This window comes from Prinia subflava, chromosome Z (genome assembly GCF_021018805.1).
Source record: "Prinia subflava isolate CZ2003 ecotype Zambia chromosome Z, Cam_Psub_1.2, whole genome shotgun sequence".
Classification (NCBI taxonomy): domain Eukaryota; kingdom Metazoa; phylum Chordata; class Aves; order Passeriformes; family Cisticolidae; genus Prinia; species Prinia subflava.
In genome coordinates this window covers 45882231-45898922 of record NC_086283.1, presented here as the reverse complement: position 1 = coordinate 45898922, position 16692 = coordinate 45882231, and the positions used below count along the sequence as shown (strand labels likewise).

Genomic DNA, 16692 nt, shown 5'->3' with positions numbered 1-16692 from the left:
AACGTTTAGAAGTTCTGTGTGTTCTGTCTACAGATCTGCAAATATAGTATATAGGCAGATCTTCTAATCTACACCAAACTGATGCTTACAAGACCCCTAATACTAATTAATGTTTCTGACATCTTCAGGCTGAGGAAAGATCTTGCCTAATATTACACCTCATAAAACAAAAGGATTATTTGTTTGTTGTTAATCACCTCTCTTGACATGAACCTCTCTCTGTCAGCTTAAGTCACCTCAAGATCCAGCATAAATATTACTAGAAATAGAATTAGTCCAGGTAGATACTTGCCTTTTTAAAAAACCTGAACTCCAACACAGCTCCATCCTCCTGTCCTCTCAACCCAAGTTTTAATGTCCTTCTCCAGAAACAAACATAATGTCCTCTTCAATAATTCTGTTATTTGTGCATCACTATTTGGCATAGCTGCTTTTCTTGAAAGCACATCCTTTATTATTCCTCTTTGCATAGAATTATTTTGGCTGAATTCCCTATTTGCTCATAGATTGCTATTTTTGTTAGGTACTGAGTTGCTTTTCAGAGGTAGAAAAAGAAAAACCATCTGTAGTAATTCTTTATGTCACCAACATGTCTTCAGAATCTCATTTATAGATTGAAAATAATACAGCTTAATATTTAATCAGTCTCATCTCAATTGCTCCACACTGCATTGCCTCCAAGACAAAAATGTATTTTGCAGAACATATATCAATGACTAAATCAGACAGCACCTTGCAAACACCTAACTCCGTACCACTTACTGTTCACGTGCTGCTTCATGTCCTTTCGTAAAATTTCTGTTTTAAAGAAGTTGAATTATCAAGTGCCAATGGATCCCCAGTGACAGAATTGCAACATAGTTGCAAGACTTACTAAATAATGTATAAATTCCTTAAAGATTTTTCAATTTTAAACCTAATTCCTAACGAACTTCATCTGAATTTTCTCTAAAATGAAACATTTCCCAACATATACAGCAGTCTAAAAACTTTGGTATGGTGGATACTAGTAGGCTCTGAAACAGGATTCAGAGCCCATGCTGGTGTTAATTTGACACTTTAACCTTAGGAGAGAGTATGGACTCTTCTGTTAAATATGCACTCAGGCTAAATATGCAAACATAAGCTGGGGATCTTTTACTGGAACTACAGATATTTTCAGCAGTCGCAGCTATTGTGTCATATGTTTTCATTCTGCTGAGTAACTGAAAACCAGCACTTTTTGGGGTCCTATGTTATATCTTTTTTGTAACTGTCCTTAGCCTAGAGCTAAAGCTAAAGTAAATTAATTTTTTTAAGGATAGCCATGCAGTAGGAATCATAATTTTAGGTGGATGAAACAGCTCATGGACTAGGGCAATGAGAGTAAAGCCATACGTCAACCATCATTACTGGAGGTCACCGGCTCAGATAAAATGCATAGCCACAACGAGTGAAAGTGAATGCCTTTATCTCAGTGGTTTGTATACACAGAATGGGTAGCTGTCAACCAACCTAAAACCAGCAGCCTATACTCTAAGAATTGCAGTACCAACCAACTGCTTCTGAAATCTCAGTATGTTCAGTAGGGCATCACTTGAGGAACTTCAGCACTACTCTGACAATTCTCAGCAGAAGTGTCTCTCTTTGATACTGGTACAGGAAAGCCCACCTCTATTTATTTCCATATTCCTGTTAAGATAGAGGTGGGCTGGAAAATCCTCTTCTCTATTCCAGGGCTGGCGAAGTTCAAAGAAAACAAACTGCAGAGCTGAAGGACAGTTCAAGCATACCAGAGCCCACCACATGTTTACATCTGTGGCCTTGCAGTTTACAGCAGCACGCTGTTCTTCCACTGACACAGCTGAATGACAAGCAGCAAGAATATTCTGAGCCAAAACCAGAATACTGCTCTTAAAGAACCCAGCAAAAAAATCCACAAAACGGGTTTTTTTACACACCATAATTTCTAAACTTCCATTAACTCCAAAAATATAGGTGAGTTACATCTGAAGTTCAGAGCATGGTCATTTCTTCTCCCACACACCAGCCAGGGGGAACTATAAGTGATGAGTACAGAAGGAAGTTCATAAAGTGAAAACTGCCTTATCATTTAAAGAACAGTTGTCAATGACTTATGCCACTAACTGGAAAAGCATGTACACTTTCCTGAGACTTTCTGATAGAAATTTGGAGCACACACACAACTGACTGATAATTCAGAAATAAAACACAACATTTAAGGTCATTTCAGCCAAACTGATTGGGAAAAAAAAAAAAAGATTGGAAAGGAATAGTGAAATTCTATATAAAAATATCTGAACTGAAATTTCAGGAATCATATAAGTGTCTTTTATTTCAGCTAAATGAATCTACTTGTTGTGATACCATGACAGCTTATAGGGTGTGAAATAAACTTGCCTGTTTCTCATGACTCTAGTGTCTATCATTCCTCATATGTGAACTTTATGTAACGTCCCTTCCCTTTCCTGGATACCACAGAAGCTACAGTCATTTCAAGTAGGGAAAAAATCCCAACTTAATGGCTCAATTCTAATGAGATATAACCACTAGATGAAAATTTATATATGAAACTTGTTTTGCCTATAGTTATTTTCACAGGAATATGTCCAAATGAAGGGATTCTGTATGTCCAAGTAGTGATTATAATTGCATGTGATTTCCACCAGAAACATTCTTTTCTCAGTGATCTCTACCTCAAAAATTACCTTTTTTCTCTTTTTTTTGGTATTAATTTAATATTAGCCTTATTAGCCTTCAGACAGGGAGGCAAGAACCAAAAAACTCAGGTCATTATAGAAAGCAATTATTTTTTTATTGATTCAATAGTCAAGATAAAGAAGGAGCTAATAAATTAATTTCATAATTGTATAGAAGGGGCAATTTTACCTAAATCAAGACATTACTGGATGATCCAAGGGCACCACACTGGAAATTAATTTTTGTCTTGACTCCATCTTTTCTCATGACCTTATGACTAAATGTATATGTCTTAGCTGAGGTCAGTATCTTGTGCACAAGCAGCTGCTAGCAGATTCCTGGGCAACTCTGTTGTACTATGTTGCTCGTTATTACTGTCTACTACAGTTGTTTCCTGTTCTTCTGTACTGATTTCTCACAGAACAGAATCAAAACATAAAACCCCAAGCATACACATGAGAAGAATGTATGTTATCAAAACAGTTAAGCATATAACTTGTACTGAAAATAACCTTTCTGAGTGCTCTTCCACATAAGTGAATAATGTGGAGTGATCGGAAAGTAAAGGCTATCTGAAAGCATTTTGTTGTGTCGAATTCTCAGGTTACACTTGGGACCAGCATTCCAGAGTTTCACAGATGAGGATTCACCAGTTCACATGAGAAGACAAATGCCAAGTGATTGGTCTATTGAGATGACAGCAGAGCTGCAAATAGCCATGAAGTGTGGTTCCACAGGTTACAGCCTTCATCAGAATGTATGCAGTAAACGGTGATTGTAATGCCCTTTGAGGTTTGTCCTGGGGCAATTTAATGCATTGAAACATATGTGGAAGGCCAAAGCCTCATCTCCTCCAAGTGCTCTTACCACAACCATGTCTGTCAGGCCCGCCTGGAGCACTAGGAGAAAAGCAATTGCAGCTCCAACAGAGGATAACAGTAATGACCAATGACCAGTTTTCATATCTCAATATCAATCTTCATAGCAAAAATCTGCACCTTCAGATGGGAAAATAAACTAAGGCTCCCAGTCTCTGGATGCAGAGTGCTCTGTTGACTTAGGACAACTAAAGGACATAAGCAGGCACTTACATCCTTTAGTACTTTACAATCCCTTATTTTTTACTTAAACAGAAGTAAGGCCCCTGTCTGCCACACTGGTCTGACCCACCATCCAGACCCTTGCTGAAAAGTTACAGTGCTCTGTTTACCCCATTTACCACTTCACATGCACCTGCCCTTCTTTTTGTTACGAAATCAAACTGCAGCAAAATATGGTTTTGTCCATGGGACTGATAGGCAGTAAAACATGGAGAGTGATGAGTCAAAATATCAATTATTTTCTTAAAAGTTAAATAACGTGCTTTACCTATCATTGTATTTCACTTCCTCTCCATTCTTAGCCCAGCTGATGGTGGGCTTTGGGTTTCCCACTGCTTCACAGTGAAGCAGCACACTCAGTGTGCCGCTTGCTAGGACCACTGTCTGTCCCAGGTGGGTGACAACCTCTGAAGCAGAAAGTTGTTGTGCTGCTGAAATCTTTCGGAGGATGGCAGGCTTTTGATGAGGCCTGTGCAAGCCATTTGCCAGGTCTACAGAGCTGGGAATAAATGTTTCAGCAGATGATGTCCTGAGGGAGCTGGTAAATCCAGATACACGTCTGTGGAAAGGGTACTCCACTGAGGCTGGATCAACTTTTCGTCTTGATGCTTTGAGGGCAGATTCCTGGTGGTCCGAGTAGCTCTTGAAAACCTCATGAGCCAGCTGCATAACAAGATGCTCAGTGTAGATATCTTTAAGCTCCTCAGGCTGTTGCGACAAATTCCGTATGATATCATCCAAGCGTTTCTGCTCTGTGACCATAGTAAATGGCAGGCTGTGCTCCCGGCTCTGGTCCTCTTCTGAGGATGTGTTCCTCTCCATGGACTCCTGGGCGTCCCAGGACTCCAGATTTTCCCCTGGCCAGCCTCTGAGCTGTAGCAGCCTTGAGACAATATTGTCATACCATCTGCTGGGGTTAGCAAGGTGCCCTCGCTTTTCAGTCTTGCTACCATTGAAGACAATCCCATTGAGATGTTTATCCTCTGTTCTCAAGGCATCATTTAAGCCAGGCTTTCTCATTAGTTCTCCCTCCCTAATACCAGCTGGCTGCCCAGCAATGATCTTCTTGTTGCTTCCAATCAGTTTGATTATGAAATGCTCCCGGGCTAGCCCTGCTGTGCAGGTGTATGTCCCAGTGTCTGAAGGCTTCAGGTGATGGATTTTCATGTACCCGTAGGGTGCAATGGTGATATGAGCTGAACTGACAAGCCTCTTGTCATCCTTATCCCAGGTGATCATTGATTTCCGGAACCTCCTGGTCGGGCATCGGAGGATAACAGAAGTTTTGGGTAGCAGGTAGGCATATCCACCCACAATGAAGTGCAGTTTCTTCTGCTTCCTTGTCTGGATGTAGACTTGCTTTGCAGCCATTATGTGGGGGCTTTGCTTATGAGCTGGTCTGTTGATCCCTGAAATACCATCATATAATTAGTATGTGATACCATTAAACAAAACAAGCAGTTTACATTGTTGTGGGCAGCATTTGACCCATTAGACAGTAATGGGAGAAACTGGCCAACAGTTGCTGGACATTAAACTAGAACAATCAAAATAAGAGGAAGAACAAGACACATTTCAGAAATGGGAAAGTAGCTTAAGGTATATGCAGAAACCAAATAGCCAGGGATTAAAGCTTTATGGGAGAGAGAAAGCTTGAGTGGAAACATAGTTCTTGTTGTTAAAGTACTTAAACAAAGACTTATTTAAGAAATGTACTGAATAAACAAGTGTTTACCATCCAAACCTTCAAAGACAACATGACCTTGCAGCTCACAAAAGTAAGGGAGAATGAAATTCTGGCTACCTCAAGGAGTAATGCTGAACAGAACAAAACTCTCTGGGCTAGGCTTAAAAACATGGTAAATACTATTAAAGTACACTAGTTCGGTGTGTCCTTCTGGTTTCCTGATCTCTTTGTCAGAAATCTTTATTATGAAGCACCAGATTAGGCTGCATAGGCATATTATTAGTAAATACCATGCAACATTTGGTCCAAGCTTTAGTTCTAAAGGTCAGATCTTCTTTTCTCCATACATACCCAACATTCAGCGGTTTCAGAATCAAGCTGAAGCTAGGCTGACTTTCACATATCCAATTGGCTCACTGTAAACTAGGGAAGAGTATACAGGGGGACTTGTGATGGGCAAAAACAAATGCATGAACTACCAACATGAAATACATCTAACTTGTGTTGTGCGGTTCATTAGAAGCTTCAGGTCATGGAGGATTTGCAGTGACATAATGAAATAATAAGTTTCTGAATGAATGATCATCAGCAAAATCCCTTACCAACCATTTTCCTTGCAGCTGTTCTAACAGAGAGTTTATTTGCTCCAGCCCTCAGGCTGCTGTGCTGTATCTCTGAGCATCTACATTCCAGCTGTGAAAATCAGATCTAGATTTTGGTCAGAATTTTGAGCCAGTTCTTCCAGAAACTAGTAGTTCCCTTCCAGCACACTGGCTCACATCCAGCTCCATTTGTGAACTCTGTAGCGCTCCTACACTGGCTCAACTTGTTCACAGAAAAATCCACTCCACAAAACTGAGTAATACTAGCGCAAAAGAAGGCTGTGGAGCAGGAAATAGCATGGATTTCTTAATGAAGGACTTCCAATCCCTTTTCCCCAGACAGTGCCAAACACCTTTTCCACTTACTTGCACAGGGGCCTAGAGAACAGGGCCTGATCAAGGATGAGAATGGCAAAGGGAGGCACAGTGAGGAATTGATGATAACAAAGCCCCCGGTTTTCAGCATCTTTCTGCAAACAGCATTTCGACTCTGCGTGCCTTCTCCACAGCTCACTGAACACTAGGAACAGGATGAGAAAAATTAGGAGAAACGGAAAAGGTGCTCCTTGTCACACACTCCCTCCTCACCTACCCTATCCACATTGCATACACACACCAGGGGATAGAATAACTCCCGTTTTCAAAACGTTTCAGAGGAATAAAGCAGAGCAGCATCTGACCATGCAGCTACAAATAGTGCAGGCACAGTAAGGAGATGAAATACTTGCTATTTTCTGTCCTGTAAGGCTTAGATTCTTTCCATACTCCCGTTACCACTTCTTTTCTCTCATATGGTTGTGTATGTTTTCTTGTTTTAATTGTACTGTACTACAGTTCAAAGCCAGTCTTTCAACTTTGTTGCTACGTGTCTGTGTCTGCTGGCTGGAAAAACTCCTGCTCATGTCCAAGAGCAGACCTCGTGGAGTTGCAGATCACAGTTGCATTCTGGTGTGATAAAATCTGGCCTAAGCTTAATCTTTAAGCTTTGCTGTTGCAAATCTATTTAGAAATAATAAAGGGAGACTATTTTAATCATCTGTTAATAGCCTTGTAGTTACTACACATGGCTTACACAGAATAGTGTAAACCCTCTAATACCAGACTGCAGTGCTTGTTGTGCAGGTGGACATTTTTTGATGGACTTCATCATGACTATTCAGTTTCATATTTATGTATATAGCATTGTGGAAAATGAAATACAGACAATGCCTTTGCACTGAAACCCAAGCAGCAGTCTGTAAAAAGAGCTAGAAAATGGACAGAGCACTGTAATGACCGTCTTCACTGCCAGAATGGCTATGTGTCTGAAGACTTTATGAAAACACCCACTAATTTGAGAAAAATGCCCAGAGAGATCCCTATAAGAAGGGTACAGATGGGACAACTCTGTAGGGTGATTGGCATTTTGTTTGTAAGTTCCGCAAGACAATTTCCACTACCTTCCACAAAAGAGGACTGGAAGAGTGGTGGCAGAGACTGCAAGATGTGGAATGATTTGCTGTTTACTGACATGAACCTTTGCCTTTGCTTTGACCTTATAAAGTAAAATTAGATTTTTATACTATCTCTCCTCCCTTCCCCTTTCCATTCCCCTCTTCTTCTGTTCCCTCCCCTGCTTTTCTATTCTCTTTATCATAGGAAAGGGCTGGAGTGGCCCCATGAGGAAAAGACTACTGACATCAGAACAATTACGTTTTGGCAACAAAGAGTGTGCAGCCTAGGGTAATAAAGATTACTCTCCATCGATGCCTTGGATGAAGTAATAAGCATAGGCATGAACAGAGGCAGGGATTTATTGTTTTGAGCATGACTTGTATTTAGACCAGAAGAGTCTTAAAGGTTTGGCCAGATGGCTAAAGCACATCTGTGGAAGCAGACACCAAGGAGGAACATGGAGCTAGTGATAACATCCCTAACCAGGATGACAAGGACAGAATACAGGAAAAAACCTGGGCAAAACATGCTTTATGGAGTCTGACCGTATTTGGTTCTTCTTAGGAACTCTCCAAGATCCCTACAATGCTCATGCATACAAATAGCATACCTGTGTCCAATCTGAGAGAAGCCACTCATTGGGACAATCCTCATTTTTGCAGGCTTGTTGTGTAACGGTCCTTGGCATGGAGCAGAAGGTTTCTGGCAGTTCTAACAAGCTTCCATCTGCCAGGCGCTGCTTACAAAGTGTATCTCGCTTCTGGACACCACCACCACAGGTCTGTGAACACTGAGCAAAGACAGACAACTGCCTTATATCAAACCGGTACCATCCCACTTTCTGCAAAAATTACTTGTGAATTAGGGGAGAAATCAACACTTGGTCTTCGCCAAACGGAAAGCATAAAACAAAAATTTCAGGGACCTCAAAGTAGAATGCTTTTAAAAATGTAAAAATTATTTTGGAAAAGAGAAGCAGCTTAGTTTGCTAATATTTAGAAAAACTATTTCAGCATTTCTGAAGTGTTCTGTTTTAAGGTATTGATTCAAAAGACATGGAAACAGGGAGCCAGCATTGCAGTATGGAGGTGGGAAATTTGTCCTCTCCACCTGGAAAATGTGACACTTACATGTTGTCATGGGTTGGCATTGGCCAGATGTTAGTGCACCTATGAATATATGTTTTTTCTCTAACAACTCCTGTGGGATGTGATCAGGAACAGAGCAGAGCAGGCTTAAATTTTGAAAACAAAAAAAAACCCACTAAAACTTTATTAATTACATAAGAACAGGGACAGAAATACTCTTAAACACACACAAAGACAGAAATAAAAACTTCTTAGAACATTTCTTCTCCCAGTTTCTACCTCTCTACTCATTACTCTTTACAGACCAACCTTTGGGTTTTAGATCTAACAATCACTACTCAAAAACAAACTAATCTTCAATTTAGCAAGGGAGAGAGGAGTCTTTCTCGCACCACAGACTGTTCTTCAGAAAACACGGGTCTACCCCTTATGTGTTTCCATGTCACCCATAGCACCGCCCGGAGAAGTCTGCCAGGGTGACTCTCTCTTTTTCCTATGTCCAGCGCTCTCACCGCTGTCTCATAGGCTAAAACTGCATACAGGGCTTTTTAAGGATGCTGTATGCTAAGCTCTCCTCCTTTTCACCCAGGGGCCGGGGTTCCAGGAGCAGGTCTGCCCTGAGGGCAGAGGGTGCCACCTCACCCTCCCCCTCTCTTCTCTGCTCGCTACTCACTTCAAGTGCCAGTCACTGTAGCAAAAGCAAGGGGCAGCTGTATCCACCCAAAAATGCAGTTTATGTTCAAAAGAGACTCAAGTTCAGTCCATGGCTGACATTATGCAAGAAAAGTCTAGCTCCAAGGCTACTCCTCTCATTCTTCCATCGAGTTCCTTCCAATCATGCTTTATCATCTTGGTCCCAGGCCGCTTCCCTCTCTCCGAAAACCACCAGTCATGAGAATCAATGTCTAAGAAAAGTTTCTTTCTGCCAAGCAAGGGTTAACAGTTTCTTCTCAGCAGGGTGCTGCAGGCGGAGGCATTCCCAGGCTCAAACCCCACGTGGCTGAGCACCTTCTCCCGGAGTTTGGGGGGAAGGAGGGGGGTGAGAACACACAGAAGGCACTTCCACAGTTTTCCACCCCTCCATCCTGGACGGGGCAGCTCAGTTCCAGTCCTGTCCATTCTCTTCTCCCCCCGGGGCCCAGCTTACTTTAGTTTCACCGCGTGGTTGTCTTGAGCCTGGCCACGTGGCTTCCCCCTCCCCCACTCAGCCCAGAGCTGAGCAGGGGAGAGATGTTTCCACTGCTGAAACCGGAACCCAAAAGAGGCTGAACCCCCCAGACTCCTGCTTTTAACTCTTTGTGTCCTCAGAGGCGTGTCTAAACCTCTGAGTGACCAATCCAGGTGCCAGCAGAAAAGCTGATTACTGATTGGACTGCCCACATCCCCCTGGAAAAATTCACCTCCCCCCCCCAACCACGACACATGTGATGTAGAGAATCTAAATACTAGTATCTCTGTTTGAGCTCTGACATTAACAGTGTCAGAAAGAGTGGAAAAGTGTCTTGTCCAGCAGTAGATAAATAAATTGAGATTATTAATATCCAGAGAACAAACCTGCCTTCTGTCTTTAATGTAAATATCTCTCTCTGTACCCATTTTTCTACTCAAAAAGGGCAGGAAATTTTGAGTAACAGATTTAGTAGCTTTCCTGAATATTTTTTGTAAATTTAGTTGCTCAGCCCTTTTTCCTGGGGATTCTTCTCCTGAGGCTGGTAACAGGCTCCCAGTTCTGTTCAATTCAGCCAGCTCAGCTCCTTTTCTCTTTTCTTCTAGGAAAGGAAAGGGAGAGCTTACATTACACTGACATGACCAAGAGTTGCTTGTAGCTTGTGACATGGCAATTATTCAAGAGAAGCAGACAATAATATGGAGAAGTATTAAAAAGTATACTTAAGCAGTTAAAACTGAGTGTTTTAAAAAGTCTTGTAGGCATGAAAGGCTCCTCTGTCTTGGATAAAGAGCTGCATGAACTTTAATATAGCCTGAATATTTAGGATAAACATTTTCTTTGAAAGATAGGAAGTGCAGAAAGATGTTTTTATATTTGGTTTCTTTTAATGTGTAAAATTAGCTTTTGTCCTACTTATTTAGAATGTTACAAAGCTCAAATGTTTCCAAAAATTAAGCAAGAAAAACAGTAGTTTTCAACAGGAGAAAATGTCTATCAACCTCTCATTTGAGGAAAATTCATTCCTGAGGAGGAAGAAAAATATGATTAAAAGTATTATTCCAACATTGCCTAAGGACTTTTATCATATATAAGATACAAAATGAGTTTCACCCCATGAATATCACAAATTATGTTCCTACTGTCATACCTCACAAAGTCTCTTTGCCCTTCCAACTCTACCCAATATAAGAAAAAAAACATGTATTTTCTTACTTCTTGGACTTTGTTCACTTACACAATGTTGTCCCTGCACAGAACAGCCCCAAGAGTCACACCATGTGCCTGAGAGTATTGTTCAAATACTTCTTGAATTCTGTGAGCATGGTGCTGTGACCATTCCCTGGGGAGCTGTTCCAGTGCCAAACTTTTGAAGAGCCTTTTCCTGATATCCAACATAAACCTCCCCTGATACAGCTTCAGGCCATTCCTTTGGGTCAGCACAGAGAAGAGATCAGTGCCTACTCCTCCTTGTCCCCTCATGAGGCAACTGCAAACTGCAATGAGATCTGTCCTCAGTCTCTTCCAGGCTGAACAGACCAAGTGACCTCAGCTGCTCCTCATAGTGCTTCCCCTCAAGGCCCTTCACCATCCTCATGGCCCTCCTTTGGACACTCTAAGTTTGATGTCATTCTCATACTGTGGCACCCAAACCAGCCCCCAGCGCTGGAGGTGAGGCTGCCCCAGCTCAGAGCAGAGCAGGACAATCCCCTCCCTTGCCTGGCTGTGATGCTGTGCCTGATGCACCCAGGACAGGGTTGGCCCTCCTGGCTACCAGGGCACTGCTGACTCATGTTCAACTCACCACTGACCAGGACCCCCAGGTCCCTTTCCATGGTCTTCCATGTGGTTTAATTTTACACTGCTCTCTACTCAAACTGTACAACGATATAGGTTTTTCCTTACTCGCAAAAAATTCTCTGCTAAGACTCCACAGTATGATAAAGCACCTGCAAAAGGAACAAACTCTTTTTTCTCATAAGGTCTCTCTATTTGTTTTTTAAGTCCAGACACTTGAAGATTTAGAAGAGATATTTTATGGTATGGATTAAAAGTAGATAGGAAAATATAAGAAAATACTACCAGTTTTCCCATGATGACTTTGTTTTAAAGTCCTTGGAGAAAAGACAACACTCTATAGCAAATAAAGAATGTTGGGACGGAGATTATAGCACGTATTCAGTAATAAAACAAAGGTGGTTGAAGATTTACTAATGGATGTCTCCCATTTCAGGTATGCAGAACAGATATTTATAGGGCTTTGTAAAATGAAAGCTTAAATTCTGTTCCAGAAACGCACCACTGAAAATTATAAAACTCCTAATGTATTTAGTTAAGACACAGAAATATTTAAAAAGAAATAGTCTGGAATATGTAAGGAGATATTTTAAAAATTGTTTGTAATGTTACAGCACTGATAAATATTGTGTGTTTATCTGCCAGGAACACTGGGGCTTCAAATGGCATGTAATTCAGAAAATCCTTCCTTACAAGCATAAAAGGCTTAGAAAAGAAAACAATGGTAACTGCAGTTTAAATCTTCTAGGTGTTTGGTATATTTTTTGTTTTGTTTTGTTTTTGTCTCTGTGTGTGTGTGTGTGCGTGTGTGTCTTTGTGTGTGTGTGTGTGTGTGTGTGTGTGTGTGAGAGAGAGTAATCCGAAAAGCACCACAAACTCCACTGAGGAAATGTATTGAAATCAGGCTGTGTGGAGAACAGACTTTATGTTTTCATGTTGGTGAAGCTTTAAAGGACCTTCTCTAGAGTGAGGAAGGCAGCTTCCTGAAAGGTCTTTCATGTCCCTATGGGCAATCCTCTCAGGAGCTTGGGGAGAGGGGAGGTGTTGTGAGTCCCTTAATGCAAGGAAAGAAATCTTCAGGTTTTCTTGTGCTGGAGGAATCTAAGGCAGTTTTGCTGCATTACTGGAGGTCACCTCCAGAAGTTGTCTCAGCCATTCACATCCTTTCCAATTTTTTTTTTTTATTTTTATTTTTTTTATTTTTTTTTACTTTCCACATCTCAGAAGCCAACAGCTGTAATAATCCCTAAGTGTAATGCAGAAGCCTCATGGTGCAGGTTTTCAGATGGGAAACTTGCGTAAGATTGAACTGCAAGGTCTGGCTTTCCTGCAGGGTGGAAATATTTGTAAAGATGATGGTGTTGCAAAGAAGGAACACAGACATCATTAAAAAATGAGAGAATGGAAATTGATTTTGATGGAGCAGAGACTTTTTTTCTGGCACAGTACTCATCTAAACAGAAGCAGAAGACAGTAGGGAGATAAGCACATTTTTTGTGCTGTTTTCCTCCAGTGAAAGGTAAGGAAATACTCAGCACTCAGCCTGAAAAGCCCGTGGAAGTAAGGCAGAAGGGCTACAATATAGCCTTTGTTGAACTGCAGCAATGAATCACAGCACAGGTTCTCTCAGCCGAGAGAAGATACCAGTTACTACAAGTGTGAACTTGTGAACAGTTTGCAAAAATTTCTTATAGTTGTTAAAGATTTTATACCCATTCAAGCTTCCTCCTCACTAAGATCTGCTAACCTTTCAAAGAAACAGCATTTGAGAGTCCTTGAACAGTTGGAAAAATTACTTTAGACAGGTGAAAGTCTGCATGTTTAAACTGTTGAGGAAGATGTTGCAATCTTGAAAAAATCTATCTGGAGATAGTTCTAGCAGAAACAATTTGGTACTGTTCTAGTGTGGCCTGTAGCTAATGGTCACTGTTAGCAGAAAATAATTTTTTTCCACATACTGTAATATATATCTCTTCTGATTGTTCGCATACATTTACAGAAAATTGCTTTCTGTAAGGACTGTGGCCAATTATAGGACTTAGACAAGCAAAGGTGCTCCTTCTGGCATATGCTAATTTTAAAATGTTTGACTTCTATTATTATGTTATGAACCAGTAAAATAATATTTGCTGTTTGTAAATATAACACTTATTACACCTATAGTTTAGAATTTTTCAAAAGTACAAAAAAGTATATACCTCTGGTGAATATCAGTACACAAATTAAAGCATGAAATACCACAGAATTATTTTAAACAGAGGACTAAAGCCATAGGCTCATTACCTAGTTTTGACAGACCATCAGACTGGAATAAATATTTTTTACTAGGTTGGTTGCCCAAACCCAAAGCTCTCCCAGCTTCACGGACTTATCAAGTTCATAAGTGAGTACATTAATATCTCCCTGGCTCTTAAGTGAAGACCAGATTTTATATATAGACACTGAATAGGCATGTGTAAGCACTATGAAAAATGCTCATAGTTTTCACACAGGATAGAATGAAGACTTGCACACATCAAAAATGAAGATTTAAACAGGTGTTTTGCTTTCACACACACCACACAGCAAAAAAGCACCACAAGACCTTTAGTCTTAACAACAGAGCAGAATTCTTTCTTCCTGCAGTAGTATTACTAAAAATGTAGTTTTACAACCATTTAAAGAAGAATCTTTAAGTCTTTTGAATTACACAAGTATTTTAATTTGAAACAAGATTCCAGCAAATTAACTCATTTCAGGGTGCTTTCTAAAGATGGAAAGCCTTGTACAAACCCATTGTGTAAAAAGGGATTTTTATAATTAGTGTAATAAAGCATCCATCTCCCAAAGGGAAGTATTTAACATGCATTTCTTAATCTGAAGCAAGAGGAATGTTTCTTGTACTAAACTAAATTATTGTTTGAGAATATACGAAACGCTCAAAATGCTTTAAAGGCTCTTTTATCCTTAATCCTTCTGGTTTAGTATTCCTAGAAACTTTGACATAATCACTGCAGCTCACCAGTATTTTCCAGATATCTTTGTTTGAAATCTATAGCCAGCTGTTGAGATTTTTCCAATAACTTTGCATTAGCAATAGCTACAGTCATTATTTACCTCTGGAAACGCTGATATATTTTTAAAGAGCAAAAAACGTACACTTTGCTGTTTTTTAATGACTTGTCAGAATGACTAATGATTCCTGTTGATGGGCTAAAGCAAAACGATAGAATTGTAGCATGGTTTGTGTTGGAAGAAACTGAAAGTTCTTTTAGTTCCACCCAATCCTCCCTTTGCCCCACCCTGGGCAGGGACAGCTTCCATTAGACCAGGTTGCTCAAAGCTACATCCAACCTGGCCTTGAAGACTTTCAGAAATGCGGCATCCACATCTCCCCCGGGCAACCTGTTTCAGTGCCTCACTACCCTCACACTATTTTTTTTTCCTAATATCTAAACTAAATCTACTCCTTTTCAGTTTAAATCCATTACTCTTTGCCCCATGGCTACATGCCCTTGTCAAAAGCCCCTCTTCAGCTTTCTTGTGGGCACACTTGATGAACTGTAGGGGTGCTCTGTGGTCTCCCTGGAGCCCTCTCCACTGCAGCTCTCCAGCCTGTCTTTATAGGACAGGTGCTCCAGCCCTTTGACCACTGAATTGTGTGCAATGAGGACTTTAACAGTCATAAAATGAGGTTACACATAAATTCTTACCTCTTGCCATTCTGTGGGATACCAGGAAGGTGGGCAGTCAAAACGATTACAGGCCTGCACGAGGGATGGCTTGGGTTTAGAGCACAACTCGTCTGCCAAAATCACGGTCTCGTTGGTCTCTCTTGACAGTAGATGAGAACAGAAGACATCCCGTGTCTGCAAACCAACCCCACAGGTAAGACTGCAAGTGCTCCAATTCCCAATCTCCCATCTGTGAAGGGGTCAGCAGAGAAAATCTTAAGCACAGAATAAATTCACCCTAACTTTTCTCTTACTGTGACAGATAGAGTGAAGAAACAGTAAATGAAAGGGCATTTTCCTTCTCTGATCAATATCACTTTGGTAGCTGGAGGATGAGAGTAAGATGAATATTTGCAGTTCTGCATTTTTGATAAAATCTTTTGCACGTGTCCAGAGTGGAACGAGCCACGTGAAGATTGATCCTGTCTTTGAGGGTGTCCAGCACTTCTCAAAATGGCCTAATAATAGCAAGACAACTTCTCGGGACATGCTTTGTAAAATAAAAGGTTTTAATAAGGACAAAAATAATAAGCATTATAGAACAAAGAAATATAAGTTAAACACAGTGTAGAAAACACTCTTACACTGGCTAAGGCAGTCCAAAAACACTTAGAGCACCTCTGTGCTGTCTCTTTAGTACTTGATTCTTTAGGTGGGCTATTTGGCACCTTGCCCAATGAACTTGGCAACAGGCTTTGAGATGAACTTCCAAAGCCCAATCACTGCCTCTGTGCTGGCACTGAGCCAGTTACAATGAGAAGGCTATAGGAAATTCTAGTTTAACTTCCTTACATGTTCTGAGGTAAGCTGAAACTCTTTCCCTTATACAGAAACACCTTCTTGGGTGTGGAAATTTCATCTCTTGTCAGAAGTTCTTGGGGTGCAAGTCTCTGGAATTCCTGTGATACCATTGGAAATGTTTTATATCCTACAGCAGGATTTTTTTTTGTCTGTAGGAGCATGGACAATGTATTTCAGAACAGAGTCGATTTAAATAACTTCCCCCTCCCTCCCCCCCCATCTTAAACAAAAAAGAAAGGAAAGTATTAACAAAAGTTTAATTAAAAGAATGTAAAACTGAAATGCTGAGCACAAATTTGGTATTCCTGACTGAATTTTCTGTGCTGTTGAGACAGGAGGTACTAAGGCCTTGAGAGATGCAATGGGAAAGCAGGGGATCATCTTCAACCCCTGGATGAACACCTACCACTGAACTAGATCTTCTCTGAACCAGCTGTGTAAATCCTGAGTCAACAGGGTTGTTGATAACTGTATTTCAGTGTTCATCACCTTAAAACCAGATCTGTGCTACTTGAACTGTACAACCCCTGATTCTGTCAGCTAAACACAGAAAATTGTTTAAACCACTAGGTCTTCCACTCACATCTGAGCTTGAAAGCATT

The 16692-nt window shown here is 40.7% G+C and overlaps 1 protein-coding gene across 1 annotated transcript in view; it reads right to left on the bottom strand.

Moving 5' to 3' along the window:
• The window catches only part of ADAMTSL1 (ADAMTS like 1), a 195823-nt gene that overhangs the window by 46480 nt on the left and 132651 nt on the right, over positions 1–16692 (bottom strand). The window contains exons 16-19 of the mRNA XM_063421603.1: positions 15269–15479; positions 8134–8313; positions 6456–6609; positions 4069–5209 (exon numbers count right to left, since the gene is read on the bottom strand). Coding sequence (XP_063277673.1) covers positions 4069–5209; positions 6456–6609; positions 8134–8313; positions 15269–15479 — 1686 coding nt within the window. The remainder of the gene's footprint in view (positions 1–4068; positions 5210–6455; positions 6610–8133; positions 8314–15268; positions 15480–16692) is intronic.